Here is a 17680-nt window from a genome sequence, read left to right as displayed (position 1 = left end):
ATTTTTAATATAAGCTTATCTACTTGTAGGGCCTATAGACATTACTTATAAGTGGGAACTTTGTTCCTCTTGTTGCAATGTCTTTGTACAAAATATAAATAAATAAATAAATAAGAATAACCACGGGTTTAAAAAAAGACATGGTCATCATTTGTCAGAGTACAAAGTGTAAAATGTTACTATTAACGTCATTTTGAAATTATGAATTTTATATATAAGAAACCAAGTACTTTGTTATTGTTATTTTATTTTCAAATTCTTTTTTGTTATTGACATTTAACCACTGTAATAAAAACCTTCATCTTTACATCACATTCGACAGTGAGGACATTAAACAAACAGTGAAACGTTACACTATTGTATTGCACACGGAAACGACGGTGTTCACTTGAACTTGATAGAGAAAATACACTAGTTATACCTACAACAATGTAGACAGACGATGGTTGAATAAAAAGGCAATATATAAAGGTTAGTTATTTTCTAAACTATATAGGCTAATTATCTTTAAATCAGACAAAAGTATCTTGGTAAAGGCATCATTTTAGTTGGTGATAAGAGGCCTATTTTTACTTCTGAATTGTTAAAAACATTTGTATACCGTATCTCCATGGCTACACGCCGATGAAAACCCGGGGGGAAGACCGTGTGTATTTGTTACACGATGGAGAATGGGTAGTCGTTCCAATTGATAAAACGGATCTGCCCCGTGGTTCCATTGCATTTATAATTACGCCTTTTCACGAAACGGAAGACATCTTCGATCGATAACAAACAATCTGTGTAGGGAAGCGTAACTAATAGAAATAACATATTTTCAGGGGATTTCAGGACACCATGTTAATTTTTTTTAAATCGTGACTCTTGCCCGGAAGATTGTACAGTATGAGAAAAAAAATTATAAGCATAGGCGTTTGTCACTACCGTTTCCGCGGTGCACGGCGCCTATGCTTAGGCCTAATTTTTACCGTTTAAAATCCACCGAAAAAACAGTGTAAAAAATTCAAAAACTTTTTTCACCGTTTAAAATCCACCGAAAACGGTGAAAAAGTTTTTGAATTGTTTTCAATCATACAATGATGTACGGTAGTCTTTTAAGAACATTTTACACGATCCTCTGTTCAAGGGTTACGATACGATTACGATATTAATTAACAAGAAATGTGCAACATTAACATTAATTATGATTGATTTCGGTATGTATTCATCTATATAATCAAGTTGGTTTCGGGAGGTACGGTACGACATAATGTGTAAGTTATGGAGGAATTCAGATTTTTCAGGATGGATGATATAATGGATCGATATTTGCGGTACTGAGATCGAATCCACCATGGGAATGGAATCCAAATAAAAAAGGTTTATTAGATTATAGCTTACATAAGTAGGCTATATGCCTACGTGTAATAATAAATAGATTGGGTATAGTGTAGTAGATTTTATCACATCCTCTGGTAATCACTTAATAAGAGACATACATAAAGGACATAATCACAAACACATAAATATCTTTGTTACCAGCGAATAAGGCTTATTCGACTTGTAACAGAGAAACTGTATAAAAACACAAGGAGAGTCAACTACTACGTAGGCAAAATTGAAACAAAATTGCAATCTAAACTTAGTTAGATTATGGTAACTAATTACGGTAATTTCTTTCCAGTGGCTAAACCCTGGGCCCCAGAGCAAGAGCCCCAATACAACTACCCAACGTTGAACTTTGCTTCGTTACGCCACAGTGTGTAACAATAACAAAAGATATGCATAAGGTCGAAACAAACTTGGGCTACATTTTTAAATTTTAAATGAAAGAACACGAAGAAAATACAATTAATTACAATATTGCTTAAAATTAAAAATAGTATTAAAATTGTTACAGGAAACCGAGCCAAAAAAAAATAAAAAATAAGCGTTTACCAACCAATTAAAATAATGTATTGACAAAAAAAACTTCTACACTATACCTATAATGTGTTTTGAAAGTATAAGCTAATATACCTTTTTTAATATCTCTGAGGCTGTTTATCTTAAAGATTAATCTTGTGTCTACTTTGTATCCCAACAATATTACCCACCATTTTTGTTTGTTTACTTTGCCTTTGGATTCATAAAGCCCCTTTTTCTAGTCCGAACTAAAATATTGGGAGCTCTATGAATGTTTGAGCATTCTTTACTTTACTAATTGCTTCAGATGAAAAAATAAATAAAAAATATGCATGTAGGTATGTTTGACTTGTAGAATTAGAAAAATAAGTTTAGTTGGAGTTTACTTTGTAAAACAGTGGATTTTGTAGAACCACTATAGTAATATTTGTGATTAACAACTGTATACTTTTTTTTTTATTTTTATTTTTATTTTATTTCATCATCACCCTACAGTGACCAAACGTCACCATTAACAGGGCTGAAAGTCGTTAAATATAACATATAATATACAAGCAAAAATCAACAGATAACAAGACAACATTTAAATATTACTGACATTAGACAAAACCTTGTGACGGAAACAAGCAAGGGAATCAAAAAAAATATCAACAGATCCATCAATTTTACATAGTGAATGGTATAACTTAGGCAAACGATTAACAAAACCATTTTTAGTAATATTTACCCTCCCTCTTGATATAGAAAATAAAGCAGGATAACGCAATTGATATTGTGGAACAGAAATAGGAAAGTACACTTCAAAATTACCATGAAAAATTGAGTTCACAGCCTTAAAAAGAAAAATTAAATCAAATAACTTACGCCTACCCGCTAAATTAAAAAGAACGTCTTTGCTAATAGAACCAAATTTACGCACATAAAATCGACAAAACTTGTTCTGTACACTTTGTAATCTAGAAGACTGGGCAAGAGAAATAGAGTTAAAAATAACACTGCAGAATTCAAGATTCGACCTAACTAAAGATTTGTATAAAATAACTAATGCCTTTTTATCGTTGATATGTCTGCAATGTCTCCAAAGAAAACCCAAAAGTCTATTGCATTTAGAGACTATAAAATCAATATGTTTACAGAAGGTTAATGAACTATCTAAAAAAACACCAAGGTCTTTGTGAACAGAGACTCTTTCAAGTATAATATTCTTAATATAAAAGTCAAAATAGATGGGTTTTTTCTTAAGAGTAAAAGACATTGATTTGCATTTAGAGGCATTGACTGACATATTCCAAGTGTCGCACCAGTGAATGAGTCTGTCAACGTCTTCTTGTAACAACAACATATCATTTAAAGTTTGTATAGACTTAAATAATTTGATATCGTCAGCAAACATAAGAACATTAGAATGACGAGGAACAAAGGAAAAATCGTTAATAAACATAATGAAAAAAAGAGGCCCCAAAATAGACCCCTGAGGCACTTCAGATAAAACTGGAAGCCATTCAGACGCGTTACCATCAAAAGTGACTCTCTGAAACCTGTCCGATAAATAACTTGTAAAAAATAAAATTAAATCGTGATTTAGACCAAATTGTTGAAGTTTAAACAAGAGCAACTTATGGGAGACCCTGTCAAAGGCTTTAGCCATGTCTGTATATACAACTTCGCATTGCCCTTTTGCATTTATTGCGTCATACGCATGTGACAACAGAACAGACAAATTTGTTTCACAAGACCTTCCTGGGTAAAATCCGTGTTGATGGTCACTAATAACTGGTGATATATGTTTAAAAATTTGGTCGTGAACAATTTTTTCAAAAACTTTAGAAATAGTTGGCAACAATGAAACCGGTCTATAATTGCGTACATCAGATTTAGAACCAGCTTTAAAGATAGGGCACACGTTAGCTTGCTTCCATTTTATCGGAAAACGTTTCTCAGAAATGCATCTTTCAAATAAAATTTTACAAGGGAAAGAAAGAGGTTTGGCAGCTTAAGACAAAACAATATTACTTAGACCATCATTACCTGAAGCCTTATGAGAATCAATTTCATTAATGTGCTTTTCTATAACCTCCTGATTAAACTCAAGTTTAGATAAGCAATCGATGGGATATTCAGGAAGATTAGGAACATCCAAATCTTTGTTAACAGGACTAAAAACAGAATAAAAAAATTGGTTAAGTAAGTTTGCTTTGTCTTTTACAGTGTAAGCTGACTGATTATTAAAATGTAGTTCCGAAGGAATGTTATTATTATTTTTTCTTGAGGATTTTATCCAAGACCAAAAACGTTTCGGATTACAACTTAAATTACAACATAATGAATTAACATAGGTACGATACTTAAATCTACAAAGTCGTTTAAAATTTGACCTAGCAAATCGAAAATTTTCAATATTTAACCTATTTGGATTACGTTTTTTTTCTCTAAAATATGATTCTTTAGATTTCAAAGCAGTGTAGAGCTCATTATCAAACCATGGTGGGAGTTTTCTCTTAGGTCTGAAAACAGGGACGAGATCTTTGATAGTAGCAAAAATAAAATCATAAAATAAATTAACTGCCTCATCAATGTCAACGGCAAGATCAAGTAAATTCCAAGGAATATGAGAAAGTGTTTGTATAAAATCTAATTTGTTAAGTTTTTTAAAATTATATAACAATCGATCGTCATTATTGATAAGGTGTTTGTTAAACTCTATAGGATATTTAAAATTTATTGCACAGTGATCAGAAGTGAAAATATCTTCACCGAATGAAACTTCATGGCATATAGTATTGCACAAGACAAGATCAAGAGTGTGATCGGCACATGTCGGAAAATATACAAATTGATTAAAATTATTACCCTGTAAAATATTATCTATAAAAAATTTGCCATTGGAGTTGTCGGGAGCTTCACATTCTACAATATTGCACTTATTATAACTATTCAAACGCCATTTTATCTCAGGTAGATTAAAATCTCCTAATAACATAACGTCATGATTGAAACCCTGAAATTCATATTGCACATTGTTTATAGATTCACAGAGACGATCGATTTGAGATTTAGGTGCCGATGGTGGGCGATAATATATACCAATAATTAAACATTTTTTTCTAGACAGTTGAATTTTGACCCACATTAGTTCTTGACTTTCATCTTCAAACTTAATGAGACGACACGACCTGTATTTGTTGTTAATTAAGAGTAAAACTCCACCGCCTCTCTTGTCCTCTTGCCGGTCCCTGCGATATAGATTAAAGCCATCTAAAGACAGTTCACAATCAATTACAGTGTTATTTAACCAGGTTTCAGTTAATGCTACAACGTCTATGTATCTTGTGCACATGTGACTAAACAATTCCGATTTATATGATTCCATTTTATTTTTTACACTACGAACGTTTTGGTAGTACACCTTTAAAGACCTACTTTTGTTGTTCGAATTAGTAGCATTCGGGCCAGGATTGACTTCTATGTCCCCTCCAAGTACAACAGACCAAATACGTAGAGTACTAACCGAATTTGAATAGTATGACACAGCCCTGCCAAGGAATTTAAACTTCTATATATGTATACATTTTTATCTACTGTAGATCTACATGCTCTTAGTTTTTGTAATAATTTTTTATAAATATGAGAGGAGGAGCATGCACATCCCTTTTTAAAAATCAGCTATCGTATTATGTTATTTAGTTTATTCATATTAACTCGTGAATGTCGCACCAACTACTATTACACTTCTATCGTGCTTCACTTTCACAGTTGTTATTCCTCACAATTGTTAATACCTTATACGGTAATACTGTCGTACCAATAATATACTTCTTTACATTATCACATTCGTCAATGACAACATAAATTTGCTATACATCATTGAACAAACTGAAACAAATTATTGATTATTTGCACCCGGAACGCATTTGTTACGAATATGGATTTTCCATAGCAATATAGAAATAGACCTATATACTGCAGAAAATGGTTACAGGAAAGACTAGTTAAAAAATATTGTGTTTAAATCATTCTGTATAAAAGATTATGTTATGTAACATTTGGTGAGTTACGGTAAGTAGGCCTAATAGTTTTTATTTGGCTTTTCTTTTGGCTATTAATTATTAACTTAACACAGTTCTTTCTAAAATGGGATTAAAGAGGAGTGATCAATTCAAGTCGGCCCTAAACCATCTCGGCCAAATCGACCCTACGTCAGTTAAATGTCGTTAAATAAATAAATGTAAATTCAATTTTCGTTTTATATATTATGTATATGATTTATTACTTAGGTTTAATTACCTACTTAGGTGATATACTGGACGCGGGACTAAAGTCCTCTATATCGAGGTCCAATTGGTCCAATTCTGGTATTTTGAATCCTTAACTTGTGATCGTATATTACTGGTTGATTCCGCCAGAGTTTGTCCAGACTAATTTTAAAACTGTTTAGTGAGGTTGCTGTCACAACATGTTCAGGTAGTGCATTCCAATTATCAGTTATACGGTTACTAAAGGAAAATTTCCTTTTATCCAAATAGGAAACTCTCTTAGCTAGCTTAAGAGAGTGCCCCGTGTATATTTAGTTTTAGGAAATCAGATACTGATCATAATAGCCATTTAGAATTTTGAAAGTTTCAATTATGTCATTACGACATCTTCTATATTTGCTGACGTATACAGTACCTTTTTCATGTTGCTTTCTATTAAGATTTTGTAGTTGATTTTATAGTAGGCCTGTAGTTGAATTTTACATATAGGCCTACATCTCAAGTTTGTCTAATTAAATTGAATAGACAGGAGTCTACATGGGTCCTTAAACATTAAACAACTCTTTTTTGTATGTGTGCCTACGTACAAGAGCTATTACTTGGCTACTGCATATTGTAGTGACGTTTTGAAATTGTTTTTTTTTTTCTGCATTCTTGGTAACCATGACTGCTGACTGATGACGTTTCGTTTTTATTTTATATTGAATGTCTTTCAATTGTTGTTTTATAGGCCTGTAATGTAAACACAAAAACATATTATTGAGCCTGGTATACATGGTACACATGTGTAAATAAATGCTTTATAGCGTAGCATTTTCGTGTTGTCAATCAAAATTATCCATTTTAATCTACTTCTACTTGATCTGATTTACTGTTTACTGTTACTGTTTTAGTAAAAACCCAACACGAATTTGTATGGTACATAAGCACTAAAATGAGAAATACTGTACAAATCAATTTTGAAACTGTTAAATCCTATGGTATTAAGAGTATCAATATTGTATCAAGATTTAAATGAATAACATATAATAAATGATAAGGGCCGACAGAGGAGGAGGAGGAAAATGTTTTCACTCATTTTATGCCTAATATAATAGCAAGCTTTCAATTTACTTTAATTTATTTTGGTGCGCATGCGGGGAAGTTTTGGTGGTTCCTAGGTCCAGACGACGTCCGAAGAAACATCAATCCGTAGGTTGTAAGTCATCGAAAATCAAAGGCTCCTTAAATTTGTGTAAAACAAATTGCATTTAGGCCTAAAACATTTTCATCAGACTTCTGTATAGTTTTCAGATATTTATAATAAAACAATTCAGAAGGCCTAAGTGTATTTTTGAAATATTTGAAAGTTATATCTAATAAATAAAATCAGGTTTACCCAAGTGAGATGCAACTTTGGTATATCATTGTGAATTACAATTGCATTTGAGGGGTTTATTAGTAAATTTCAGTTTTACATTATCTTTTCTATGAATTTGTATATGAATGTTTATATTCACTTATTTGATTATTAAGCTAATTAATGATAATTTAATATTTTATTTAAATAAATCTTGCTTTCTTAAATTAAATTGAGTGCCGTTTGAATGTTTATTGGTCCTATGAATAAAGAATATATTTCTTTATTTCCTATACAGATTGAACAAAGCCAACAGAATGACAAGTCAAGGTAATAATTTGTTTTCCTTCTCAGTGGCTCGTTAGCTTCGTTATCTTTTGTTTGCTTGCCTGCTTAATTATTATATACTATTTATTTTTATTATTATATAACTACTATTACTACTATTATTATAATACCAGTGAAAACATATAAAAATAAGCAGAACAAATCATTTTGATAAGCGCCCTCTCTAGCTAAATTAATCTAGATTTTTATATTGAACATAATAATTATTGATATTGAATTTAAAGATGTATTGTCCCCATGAACAAATTTTTGTTACCATTTTTTTTGGTTTAATATGCTATTTCAATGTCACATTTATTTAATTTAACAAAAAAATGGACCAAAAAACTGTCAAATTGGCTGCCAGCCAATGGGTTTTTGATTGAATTTAACCGTTTGTTTTGCCATTTTATAATTGAGAATATTATATTTTTTAGTTTCTTCTACGGAAGTGATTAACTTTATTAAAACTGCAAAATAACTATTCAAAGTCTGATTTAATTAATCTTCATTTTTCATGTTTTTGGAGGACAATACATCTTTAAGCTATAAATAGCAACTATTCGCTTAAACATTTTCTGTTTCTCTATATAATACCAGTAAGCATGTTGATTTCGTAATTGGGCTTTTATTATTTTTTTTTCGTACGCGATAAGATTTTTTTTTCGTACAAAAGAATGTATAAAAAATGTATACAGGTATTGCACGCCATGTGACCCATAATCGTCAAATCAATTAACAGGAATTTATTCAGCCGTAATTAAAATTCTAAATACTTTTATTTTAATAGAAAATAAAAAACATTCAAAAAATGATCTTGACTTGAAAGAAGAGGTTAAAAATACGACATTTGACACACGAGAGTTAGGCCAAGAACTCAGTAGGGCCGCAGAAAATTGAAAAGCAAAACAGCAAAGAGACAAACACACGTCAATGGGGTTTCCGCTTCAATAATGTTTTCAACAGGTTTTATAACTGGATATTTTCATTCACACGACAAGTAAGTAATATTTTCGTTCAGTTGTTTGTATTAATTCATCTTCCTCCTACTACTTATTACACTTCATCAATCTTCCTGTTCATAAACAGATATCAGCATGGTTGCCTTATACATCTAAGACTCTCCATAATCTTGCTCCTCTAACAATCCATTCACATGATGTAGATTCACCCTCATAAAATATTGTTAAAATAAATAAATATATTCATATTTCAATTACCAGACTTCCCTTAACTACTCATGTTGAAATTACCTGATTGAACAATATACAACAGAAGAGAGTAGTAACTATGAAGATATAATAGCTTTGTGGTAGGATGATGACAATGTAGGCCTATTGTATATAATATTTATTGATTTAAATTTATTTTGTTATCATGGTTTGCTTTTAAATGGTTCATGTCCTAGTTAGTTATTACATACAGTAAATTGTAGTAAAGGCCTAATATAAGTCAATTTAATATGATGTTTATGTATTAATTTTTAGAAACCATCGGAAAATTTACTACAAATAAACGCACCAGTTGGTAAGTAAAACCATGTAGCCCACCAAATGCTTCGGCATCACGTCCTTTATCTATATATATATATAAAATCTATGACGTTATCCAAATTCCTTCACTTGCACTGATGAAGGGCTAGTGTTGCCCGAAAGCTCTGCTAACTTTTCTGGCTGTTTACTTTATCGTTTTGATTTAGCTTTTCGCTTTTTATTTTTGTATCTCCATTGAGATCCAGCCACTGATACCCACAGCATTGTCATTTTTTTCAGTAATTTGCCTTTGGATTTATATATATAAAATCTGTGACAATACCATATATGGCTCTGTGGTCCAGTGGTATGATACTCGCCCTGTAAGCGAGAGGTTGCAGGTTCGAATCCCGCCAGAGACATTTTTTAATACAACTTAAAAATACGGAAGTTTCGCCAATGAGCTATGCTCGACGCGATTATGAGATCATGTTTCACATATGAGCACTGTTTCTATAATTTACAGTATGATTTATATATAAATTTACCAAGTGCTACGCAACACAATTGATATATATATATATATATATGGATATTACCATATAACTGGATATTATCATTATATATTGTTTGTTTGTTTTTTTCTAGAAAAAAGAAAAGCAGTTGCTGGTCATCAAAGAAACGAACTAGAATAAAAAGAAGGAGATACAAATACCACCTTAGACAATAAACAAGGAGCAGACCTTTCCACATCATATTGTGTTGTATCTCTTCCAGAAAAACCCAGTGAGGTCGTTAGAGACCCAGCACATAAATGTTCTCGCTCCCCGCAAGATGTAGATTCAGGGAACTTTGAAAACCAACACAGCAATGAAACAAACACTCGTCAATGGATTTTCAACAATTTCAATCGAGTTTTCACCCGTTTTTTCAACTGGATATTATCATATTTTTTACCATCACGCCCTTTATCTATCCCAGCAGCGCAAGTAAGTGTTATGTTTACACTACATCACGGTATTTAATAGAATACTGTACCAACAGTGCAATAGCATATTAATATGATTCAGTATACAGAAGATAATAGATCCAATACAGATATTAATTCTTTTCATTTTTGTAGCTTCCCTCCACACTCCCACCCTTTTCTCTCTCTTAATTTATTCTAATTTCTTCTAAATCGTTCATGTGTTTTTTTATATCATATATGATTATATACGGTTTTCAAATATTTATTTAGGAACCACTGGTATACAAACCAGAAGAAGATCAAATACAATCCGGTCGTTCAGAAAATCGTGAGTAAAACTGTAATTCGAGCATTGGCTTTTTTCCAAATTGACCGATTAGTGTATTATCTTCTCTGTAACCTACACAACACATTTGATAAAGGTCTTATGATTATAAAGATTCGTGCAAATGTAGGCCTACACATTTCCTTACTCACACTTTGAAAAAGAATTCATTAAGCTCTTTAAAAAAACAATTATCTCTCACTCACATTCCCCAATAGTTGTCAATATCATCATGTACATATACTATTTGTATTATAGGCATAGAGCTAGGCAATGGGCTAATTATAGTACTTAGTGAGGGTAAGGCTAAGTTAACCCGTTGTTGATGACAGGAAACACGCATCACGGCATATATAGCCTGTTAAATCACAATGCTGATATCACCTGATAATCAATGTCTCCATTTTAGATTTCTATATCATAAGTGATGATGCTGATTGGGAAAAAAAGGTGTTGGACGGTCTTCAAAAGATAAACCCACAAATTAAATGTCTTAGCAGAAAAGACCGGATACTCGGCAACTATCAAATTAAAAATCTGATAGAACCAATATCTAGATGCAGAAAAGTTGTTGTTGGGTTTACTACACAATCCGCTACACACAATCCCGACTATGTTGCGGCAATGACTGTTGAAGAAATGCTGAAAAACAAGACCCTAGATCGAGGAAAACTTATTCCTGTTAAAATTACAAAAGATACTAAGATTCCAAGCTTTTTGGAACCAATGACTGTGGCAAATGGTTGGGCAGAGGATTTATGTCAAAAGCTGCTTGAAACTCTTGAGCAAGGTAAGTGAAGTTGCGTAGCATTAAAGTTTTGTTAAACACATTTTCATAAATGTAGAGTTTGCGAATAGCTAATAAGCTACTGATAAAAGTGTAAATGGTAACGTCACGACCAGTAAGCATACCTCTACTGGAAACGTGTTTGCCACAATAGCACCAAAAGAGAAAGAACCCTGTGCGCTATTAGCAGGTTTAAATTTGAGCAAATATTGAAAACGTATGTCTAAAAAACCCCAAAATAATAAATCTGATACCTGATATCAACAATTTTGATAGAAAACCTGTTTTAATAATCCTAATTTCAAATCTGAAATGCTGAGTGGTGTTTTTTGTTTTTGTTTTTTGGTCTAGACACTTCAGTTAATTCAACACATATTCAGCATGACCAGCAAGGTGAGTGATAGTTGTTAATAATAAAATACTGTTGTGGTTACTATCCTGCCAATCCAAATATTCTAATTTAAAAACTCGAGTAAAACAAAGGGTAAAGAACGAGCGTTTTGTTAAAGTTTTATTCATATACATTTCTTTTTTGTAGAAGATTTTTGTAGAAAATATTTGCATAGAAAACAGCAGATAGTGTGCTTCCGGGCAAAACGTTTTACACCACCGACTATGAATCCTAGATACCAAGTCGACATTTCGGATATGTTCACGGAACTAGAACTACTCAAAGGAAATAATTCAGACGAACTCCGACCGAACCAACCGACAACATTAACAGATGTGTTAGAAATGATTGAAAACACGCCTGCATGCAAATGTCTAATAGTTGGTGATGGTGGAATTGGTAAAACCACTCTGTTAAAATACTTAGCGTACACCTCGTCGATTAAGTCAATTAAACCATTTAAAGGTAAAATTGTATTCCTTTTAAATGCAAGAGATTTAGAGAAAGGTAAGGGAATCTTAGATCTGATAGAAAAACAACTCAATCTTGAAGATTTAAGTTTGAATGAAAATCTTTCAGAAGATTCAAAGATAATCAGACGCTTCATAATGAATCATGATGATAACATTGTATTGTTATTAGATGGATTAGATGAATTAAGATTTCAGAATGAAAGCTTAATTCGTCTTTTCAGAAAGGAAACTTTAGAAAAAAGTGTCATAATACTTACATCACGGCGGACAGAAAGCATATATGAATTCATAAACGAATGTGATGTGCATGTGAATATTAATGGATTTGATGATGAGAGCATAAGAAAGTATATTGACAAACATTTCCAATATTTTGAATCACCTAAATTAGGAAAATCACTAACAAAGGAGTTGGTAGATCGTAAACCTTCAGAGGTATACTCTTTGTCCAAAAATCCAATGTTACTTCTCTCACTTTGTATTCTCTGGGAAGACAAGCAAAGTCTTCCTGTTGAAGATGATCTTTTTAAAGAAATTTCTCGAAGTATTTTGAATCAGTTTATTGAAAAAGAGCAACAAAACTGGCAAAAGATTTCTAAATTTAATGACGCTCCAACTGAGTTTGTAAACGCTATGATGTTGTTAGGAAAGTGTATGTATTATAACTTGAAAGAGAATAACCTTTCACTGAATAGAAGAGATTTGATAGATAATGGGGGTTCTAGAGATTTGGTTGACATGGCCCTACGCCTGGGATTTGTTTATAGAGATGCTCTAATTTCAAAATCCGACTTTGAGGAGATTTACATGCCTCTGCACAAGTTAATAGTTGAGTCATTGGTTGGATTTTACTTATCCAAACTATGTGAAAGTGAAGGTAATGATAATGCTTGCGCAGAGGGTCTTAACCTACTAACGCCATTGGATGAACATGAATGGAAGGTAATAAGAGAAAGTGACTATTTCATAGAGGTAAGAAAGATTGCAATTGGCTTTCTTGGTGCTGATGCTGGTCAATTCTTAAGGCATTGGATTACAAATGATTTGTCAACATATGTCTCCTTAATGGGTACTCACTGGGATTGTGTTGAAAAACAACATGAGGATAATGTGGAAAGGGCACTGATTAATTACTCCATTTCCAACACAACTTCAGAAGTAAAGCAACTTACTGATGATGTATCTAAGTCCTTAAGAGTGTTTATTCGTCACGTCTTTCAAGACGAACACTTTGATGGACACTTCATACATCTTATAAGAACGCTTCATAGCTTTCCTGATAGCCATAGTTTGCGCATGTTTTATCAAATGAATCGTTGCAAAGGAATAGTTCTTGCACATATTGTGTGCCTTTCTACTTGTAAAAACATTGAGATGAAACAGTGCAATCTGTCGGGTGTTGTGGTAAACGATATGATAAGAGAGTGGGTTGACAGAGGAGTTAATTTAAGGTTACGTTATCTCGACGTCAGCGGCAATGATCTGAGCAATACTGATGGTACATTACTGGGTTCTTTTTTAATTATGTCTCCAGGGTTGCAATACCTTGGCATGCATGATTGCAAATTGTCTAGTGATATAATTACTTGTATGGTCGAAGAGTGTTGGCGACAAAAATGTAAGTTTACACTGCAAACTCTCAATATAAGTAGCAATGACCTCAGCACCATTGCTAGTGTATTCCTAAGTTATTTAATGTTTAGGTGTACGATGCTGCATACACTTGACATGCATAGTTGCAATCTATCGGGTAATATTATGAATGATTTAATCACAGAATGTTCATTCAGAAAAGTTGAGTTGAGATTACGTAATCTAAATATCAGTAGTAATAATTTCAATAACATCGATGGTACATTATTGGGTTCTTTATTGTCTATGGTGGGTTCTCGTTCACTCTCGCCTAACACATATCTTGAACTGGATATGCATGATTGTAATCTATCGGGTGCTGTAATAAATTCTATGATAAACGAGTGTTCTGAGAAAGAAGCTAAGATGGCATTACGTAAGCTCAATATCAGTGGTAATCATTTCAGTGACACTGATGGAACTTTACTGGGTTCTTTATTAGTTATGTCTCCTGGGCTACATTATCTTGACATGCATGATTGTGATCTATCGGGTGTTGTAATGAATAATACGATCACAGAGTGTTGCAATAAAGGAGTTAAATTACCTTTACTTAATCTCGACATAAGTGGTAATAATCTAACCGACATTGATGGTACTTTACTAGGTTCTTTAATCATTATGTGTACAAGTCTAGAAAAGCTGATAATGCACCATTGTTATCTATCAGGGACTGTATTTAACAGTATGATCACAGAGTATTCCAATAGAAATGTCGAGTTAAAGTCACTGAAATACCTCAATATCAGTGGTAATGATTTTAGTAACATTGACGGAACCTTACTTTGCACTCTTTTGACAACTTTTCCTTGCCTAATAGACATTGATATGCAAGAATGCAATCAATCAAATGTAGCAGGACTACAGGATTTTAAAACAAGGTGTCATAATAAAGTGAAGTTGAAATTATAACAAGGGTCACAAGAATGTAAGATATTTTAACGGTACCTTGTTTTATTTTCAGCCCGGTTTATGTTTTATTATGCAATACTGAAACTCCAATTTATTTTGACATCTAACCTTTAACATGGCTTGTTTTCGAAAGCTTTGTATTGCTCTCTTCTTTCTGGTATTTTTAATAGGCATAAATTACTTGTATCGTATTTAAGATCCGTTGTAGTCAATACATTTAAAGTTATATTATTTGAGCCTGTTTTTCGTAAGCTAATCTATTGTGCGCTAATAATTTGTTGGGGTGGGGGTTGCAAAAGTCGATGGATATTTGAATATGCATGAAACTACGCTCTTGGATCACACTATAATCAAATAAATACTGTACAATTTAGGTTTATTATAATACTTTGTAAAATTGTTTTTTATTTCATTTAATGTATTTCATCAACCCATGTGATGCGTTGTAGGCCTATGCTTTTTTTAATCAATTTATTTTTATTTGATGGCTTTTCATTTTTGAAAACTGTCTACAGTCAATTTATTTTGTGTCTTAAGTTCTGTCTACACTCTATCAAACTAGTTTGACAAAAAAAGTGTTATATGGCCAAATAGGGTGTAGTGATATGCCCGAATATAATCATATCAGTATGAGCCCTTTTTTTCACATAAAGTTTGATAGTGTAGACAAAGCATAAATTATGCTCAGTGTATAAAATCATATAAAACATTTGTATTATTTAAAAACAAAAGATCAATTGAATATTGTATTCATATTGTTATGTATAATTGTAAATATGTTTTTCAATAAAATAATATTGCCTAACATTATATAAACTACAAAGGTAGTGATATTAAAACAAATGCTGTAATGTACCAGTTAGAAGGTTTTTTTTGTTGGTTTTTTTAACATTACAGTGTCTTTTGTTGTTAAATCCAACTGTGGCTACGGAAACGATTGCAGACAATCATGAAAAAAGTCATTAAAATAAATAAATAATATTGGGATGAAATATTATACGTATGAAACGCCATATGTGCTAAAATATTTATCTTTTTACTAATTATATATGTGAACTTTATTCAATCAATCGTACATTTGTTATAATGGTAACCACAATAAGATATAATATTACAGTAGATTTTTACAAAAAAAAAAACAAGACCAATATAAATATTAATTATAAAATATATACAATGATTATTTACAGTAATGATAATAATAAAAATTAATTGTTTATACTGAATATTATTGGAAACAGAAGTTGAATATTAAAATACTGGAAAGTTTAATTAGAGGTTTACAATTAATGGAAAAGATGAAAACATATTATATTGTAAGTATTAAAAGTAGCAGTGTTTAGGGAGATTACTGTATATTGGCAACGGCCTACAGTTGAACATGGTTTTAAGCAAAAGTTATATATTGATTGATTGAATCGGGCATCACTATAAGCAAAGCTTTAAAATGTGATGTCCTATGTAACAATTAAAAATTGGAAAAAATAAATAAATAAATAAATTACGATAAAAACAATAATTACGGTCTAGAGATTAATGATCGTGTAGCGAGTAGTATTATTAGTTTAACAACAATACGAATAATAGCACCGAAATTTCACTCTTGATAATATAACATATAATATATCGTTGATTACTATATGTTATATTCCCGACTCCAGAAATAATGAATATAAACACTTCAAATATAGTGGTTTTGGGTGGCTTTATTCTCACTACATGTTTTATGACATTACACATGTGCTCATTTTCATGATCTCCCTAATCTCTACATCTGCCGACCTCTATTGGACTTGCTGTGTATTGGAGCGTTACACTAGTCCATAGTTGCCATTTCTGGCATTATTATGCTTTTTGGCATTATTTGGAGGCCCACGGCATCTGTCATAATGCCGCGGCATTATTTAACCGTTTTAGCATAATCTGGCATAAATTTGTGTTTTTTGAACAACCAAACAAATAATATACCAAAGAAGAAGAATAATAATTTGTGTAATCTTGCAATTTCATATCACTTTGCAAAATATTATATCGTACAAAACATGTCTGTCAGGTTTTTTCCGTACAATATTACATCCATCCTTTCGTTTTGAACTTGATCGACTCTTCTTCGCACGGGAAGGCTGCTCAACTATCGTGTGTGCGATAGGCACAGCACAACGAAACGGAGGTTAGCCTCGATTGACCAATATGTTGCTCTATTTCAGAGATTATGCAGGTTATTAGATCCTCAGATTTAGAGACAATTGAACGTTAAAGGAGTTTTGATTTTTCAGTTCATAATTAAAAGGGCAATTTCCGGTAACTTTTTAGCTCGAATTTTCTCCTGTAAACTGATATTTTTCTTCCATATTTAAATTAAGTGCCAATTCCGGACATCGCAGCAGCCCTATTCTCCAAAACGTTCTTACATCAGCCCTTACGACGGTGGGGCCGAGGTCCTGGACACTCTTACAGTATATTAGATTTTTATTCCATTCAAGTGCCATTTCCGACCATCGAGTTGTTTTAATTATATAAAATAATAATATTTCTTCAAAAAAAGACAAAGACAAATATAAACAAGGCCAACAGCCATTAAGTCGCGTGCTACAATGCATAGTGATACCGGACCGACAGACAGACCGACAGACCGACAGACAGACCGACAGACCGACAGACAGACGATGTGGTTATGTTTTCACGGTGCGCAATAAAAAATTACGCGGTCTACGCACGATTTAACGAAATCACGTTTGTAATCATATCTTAACAACCATGAATCACAATTAGATAAAATTTGGTACTCATAAATTTCAGGGCATAAATCATCATATGGCAATACAATTACGTGCGTAGCGCATGTAACGCATGCGTAAGCGCGCTTAAAATTTTCAAAATTTATTTTCGATGAAATAAGAGTACGTTTCAGGCAA

At 32.2% G+C, this 17680-nt stretch overlaps 1 protein-coding gene across 1 annotated transcript; it reads left to right on the top strand.

Moving 5' to 3' along the window:
• The first annotated feature begins 442 nt into the window (after positions 1-442).
• Positions 443-16240, top strand: LOC140059106 (uncharacterized). The gene is made up of 9 exons (XM_072104949.1): positions 443-471; positions 7775-7806; positions 8594-8803; positions 9291-9330; positions 9924-10264; positions 10516-10573; positions 10980-11360; positions 11709-11750; positions 11896-16240. Exons 7-9 carry the CDS (start codon positions 11195-11197, stop codon positions 14763-14765), a joined length of 3078 nt encoding a protein of 1025 aa, XP_071961050.1. The 5' UTR covers positions 443-471; positions 7775-7806; positions 8594-8803; positions 9291-9330; positions 9924-10264; positions 10516-10573; positions 10980-11194; the 3' UTR covers positions 14766-16240.
• The last annotated feature ends 1440 nt before the right edge of the window (positions 16241-17680 follow it).

Source organism: Antedon mediterranea, chromosome 9 (genome assembly GCF_964355755.1).
Source record: "Antedon mediterranea chromosome 9, ecAntMedi1.1, whole genome shotgun sequence".
In the NCBI taxonomy this organism is placed as follows: domain Eukaryota; kingdom Metazoa; phylum Echinodermata; class Crinoidea; order Comatulida; family Antedonidae; genus Antedon; species Antedon mediterranea.
The sequence above is the reverse complement of the archived record's forward strand: the minus strand, read 5'-3'. Positions and strand labels throughout refer to the sequence as shown.

Coding starts and splice junctions, on each gene's coding strand:
- LOC140059106 (XM_072104949.1), top strand. CDS start 11,195: ATGACTGTTGAAGAAATGCTGAAAAACAAGACCCTAGATCGAGGAAAA. Junction 11,361..11,708: donor GCTTGAAACTCTTGAGCAAG/GTAAGTGAAGTT, acceptor TTTTTGGTCTAG/ACACTTCAGTTAATTCAACA. Junction 11,751..11,895: donor TATTCAGCATGACCAGCAAG/GTGAGTGATAGT, acceptor TCTTTTTTGTAG/AAGATTTTTGTAGAAAATAT.